The following is a 3,909-nucleotide window of genomic DNA, read 5'->3' on the forward strand; positions in this document are numbered from 1 at the left end:
ACTTCTGGCTGTGGGAAGGGAGGTGGGTCAGTCCTCCCCAGAGCTGTTGGTGAATCCAGGGAGAAGATGAGAATCCCCTCCATCAAACAGGGTGAAAACCCTGCCCGTCCCCAACCACCCCATCCACAGCTCCCAGGGCCCCACAGTGCCCCTGATCCCACAGAGACCTCACTGCCTGCTCCCCTGCTCGCCCCAGGCACAGCGTGCTGCAAAACCTGATTTATGCAAAGTCAGATTGCATTTCATAGCACAGGTCAGCTCTGCTTTGCCTTTTCATGTTTTAGGGTTGAATCGSCAGAACTTTGCTGTCTCTGCCACAGTCCTCTGTATTAGAGTAGATTTGATAGAGATAGAAATGATCCATTTATTTACWTTTATTGATGAGCCTTACAGTAGCAAATGAGCTTGCAGTGCAGACCTCTGCAGCAGCTGTGAAAACAGACTGTGTCTGAGCTCCTTGCGTAGTCAGGGCTGGTTTTCAAGCCTGCAGAATTAAACCAGACTTGGTGCCTTTGAAATGTGTTGTTCCCACTGGAGAGAGGAAGGTGAAGTGAAAATGCCTTTGGCGTAACACTTTGTGCAGCTACAAAAGAAATGTTCATGGGCACAGAAATGCCATTATTGCACCCAAAAGGAGCTTGTGGTGGCTGTTGGAGGTGCCTCCACAAGGCAGTGTGCTTGTTTTGGACAGCAGATTTACAGATGTGGCATGGTTCTGTCTCTTCTAAGGCTTGTGCATGTGGTGAGGTGGATSAAAATGGCAGCTGGAGGTGCTCTAATCTCGGTTTATCCCAGTTTTGTGGTTCCTGTTGATGGTTCTGCCTTTGGCCCCCCATTTGTCTGCCCTCCTTGTGCTTGGAGCTGCAGGCTTTCAKGTGCTTTGCAAAGGGAGAGGAGAACCCGCAGGGCTGTTGGTGAGCAGCACACTGGGAATAATCACTGTGCTCCTGCTGGGCTGTTGGGATGATAAATACACATGTAAATGTAGAAAATGCCAGAGATAAAATGGATGACAAATGGGCTGTGCATTCYCTGCTCCGCAGAGGGAAGGAGATGCTCAGCACTACACGCAAAGGCTCTGCTTTTATGACTGTAAGATAATAAGGTTGCATAAGGACCTGTGTAGTTTTAAATTATGCCAGACGCAAGTTATTTCTTCACCTTGGCTTTCACAAATCCAAACAAATGCGTAASGAAAGGTGAGAGGTGTTTTACAGAAGGTTTCAGTGTCTCTTAACGCTGCCATTTGGGCATCATTTGGCCCAGCTGAGTGCCACAGAGCAGAATTGTAAAAATTATTCCTCTTAACATCTTTGTGTGTTACACACACCCAGCAAGCCCTCCCCAAGTTTTTACCCTCGGAGCTGAGCAGGCTGTGCTGTGTGCGTGGGCATGGTGACGTGCAGGATGAACTCAGCCTCGTGACTTTGGGCAGGATGACTCGAGGGAGGCTGACGGCTCTGGGGGGTGTCAGTGCTCAGGGAGAAATTCAGCTGAGAAACTCGGGCCACATTCCCTTAGGTGTGTTTGACTGTCACCGTGTGCTGCCCAGGATCACTTCAGGCAGGAAGCTGGGACCACAGCCAAGTGCCAGTACCTTGGTCCTGTGCATTTAAACATCTATTTTGTCATTTTGTAATTACGCAGTCACTGTCTGAGYTGCTCATCTGAGAGCTGGAGCTTTGGGATTTCCTGCACTTCGCTCTGACCATGGCAGGTCACATTTGCTAAATGCAGCAGGAAGACAAGCTGGGGACAGATATTTGACATTATTTATCTTGACTGATTTGCTCTGTGGAAAAAATTATTGCATAGTCATATTTCTGCATGAGAATACAAATATAGCTCCCTGCAAATTTAGCTCCAAGTTTATACCACAGGAAAAAGAATGTTCCAGAACATGCTAATGATAATTTAATATTTCAAAAATTGCAKCTCAGCTCTGTGATCTGAAATTATACCATAACAGTGCTGTTCTGTGGGGCAATTGGAAAGGGAGATTCAAAGAAATGTTTGCATGATAACAGCTCCCCATGTGTCTGCTGCTCATGTGCTGGGTTGCAGGTATTTTGTGTCTAAAAGCTTTTCCCCCTGCATGTGCTGGAAGATGAGCTGATTTAACTCAGGATTTTGAAGGTTTTATGTCTGTGTTCCTGCTGTAACAGCTTTAAAATCTTATTCTAAATCTTGCCAGTCCCAAGGATTTGCTTTGGCTGCTGCTGGGGTCACCAGGGGATCTCCTGTCTTTTCTGACCCTCACCTGCCAGTGAGCTCCAGCTGTGCCCAAAGGCAGCAAGAAACGTGCTCCTGTGTCCTTCATGGGAGATTTTATACCCTTTTTACATTTGATCATTCTGGAATCATAGGAGCTGTGTATTTGGTGTGTGTGTGTGTGTGTGTGCCTCTGATCTTTAGGATGCTGTGGTGTCTGTGGCTGAAGTTCAGGAGCACTCATTTTCAAGCTGCCCCACCATGGAAAGGTCTGACAGCAAATTCTGTGTTTTTGTCACCATTTGAGCCCTGCTGTGTCCTGGAGGAGCTGCAGGCAGCAGGACAGGGTGGAYCATTTCTTCTGCTAAGGGCTGGTTCCATCCCACAGTGTCATCTGGGTGCAGAGCTCTGTGAAAACCCCGAGGAGTGCAAATCTCCTGACCTGAGTCCGTCCCCCTTTTCTGCTGGGGTGTTGGTTATACATGTCGAGGGGTTGTGAAATCTGTCTGTGGGTTGGTGTAGTGAGCACAGCAACAGAACCTTTGCTCCTTGTAACCTCAGCTCTCCTTTTCCTTCTCTTTCTGCTCCAGAGTCGGAAGCATGCCAGCAAAGTCCGTCTCTATTACATGCTTCACCCCATCGATGGAGGCTGCCCAGCCAAAAAGCTCCGCTCAGAAAATGTGGGTACAGTCCAAGTTTATTTGTTCAGCTGCTTTGTAAATCATTGACTCTGGGCCACATATTCTCTCTCTCACAGCCACAGATGATCAGGTGCCCAGAGGTAACATTTAGATTAGCTGAAATGCCRAGTAACTGAAATAATTTTCAATAAAGGACACAAGAATTATTTTGTCCATCAGCAACAGTAATTGTGTTTTTAATTATTTGAATGTTCTTTCGTAGGAAAAAATGTGCTGATAGCAAATACTCTGGGCTTGCTTTCTCCATTTCAATGTGGTGTTTGGGTTTGCTGGTGACACCTGGGTGCACCTCAGCGTGGGGTATGGAGGACAGAGAACCAGTCAGACCTCAAATAAGTCAAAGTTGAACTGTTTCCCTTTTTTTGTGAAAGGCAATATGGAGAAGRATTGTAATCCTGTGTTTGCTGATGCTTGTGCCAAGGGCAGCCCTAGTGGGGGTGGCTTAACGCGTCCTCATGTTCTAGGTGAATTCTAGGCTAGGCCAGACCTAAATTCTAAAATTATTTGTGTTATAAAAATATACCAGGGAAAAGCAGGGAAAATCTGCCAACAATTACAGCTCAAAGTAGGCCTGTTGCTGATCAGACATTACACAAGCCTTTGCRTTTAGAGGGAGCAGAACTATTTAGGACATCTCTGATGCTGCACAGTGACATCCCTGCCATGTGCACSTGCAGCTGTGGTGACAGATTCCAGCTGTGTCACTCAGGCCATGGCACAGCCACTTTAATGAGGATTAGAAACAATCTGTGAAGAGCAATTAAATTGGTGTAGAAGTATCTGCAGCTAAAAAGGGAGCGTTAAGGAGCTGCTGTGTGGGTTTACAGAGCTGGGCAGAGCTGTGGTGTCTGTGCACTGTTTGAGCCCTGGCAGATGGGCACTGCTCAGGAGGGAAGGGCAGCTCACCCAGGGCAGGAACAGCTCCAGGGAGCAGCACTGCCCTGCCTGAGCCCTGTGCCCCATTCAGCATCTGCTGAGCTGTGATTTCACCTGCACA

The 3,909-nt window shown here is 47.5% G+C and overlaps 1 protein-coding gene across 2 annotated transcripts in view; it reads left to right on the forward strand.

The window, feature by feature from the left end:
- ZMAT4 (zinc finger matrin-type 4) overlaps positions 1–3,909 on the forward strand; it is a 43,471-nt gene that overhangs the window by 21,434 nt on the left and 18,128 nt on the right. For both annotated transcript variants that reach the window (XM_057384505.1, XM_057384506.1), the window contains exon 3: positions 2,802–2,891. In XM_057384505.1, coding sequence (XP_057240488.1) covers positions 2,802–2,891 — 90 coding nt within the window. The remainder of the gene's footprint in view (positions 1–2,801; positions 2,892–3,909) is intronic.

Source organism: Malurus melanocephalus, unplaced genomic scaffold (assembly GCF_030028575.1).
Source record: "Malurus melanocephalus ecotype Western Australia unplaced genomic scaffold, MMel_1.1 scaffold_712, whole genome shotgun sequence".
NCBI classification, from domain to species: Eukaryota; Metazoa; Chordata; class Aves; order Passeriformes; family Maluridae; genus Malurus; species Malurus melanocephalus.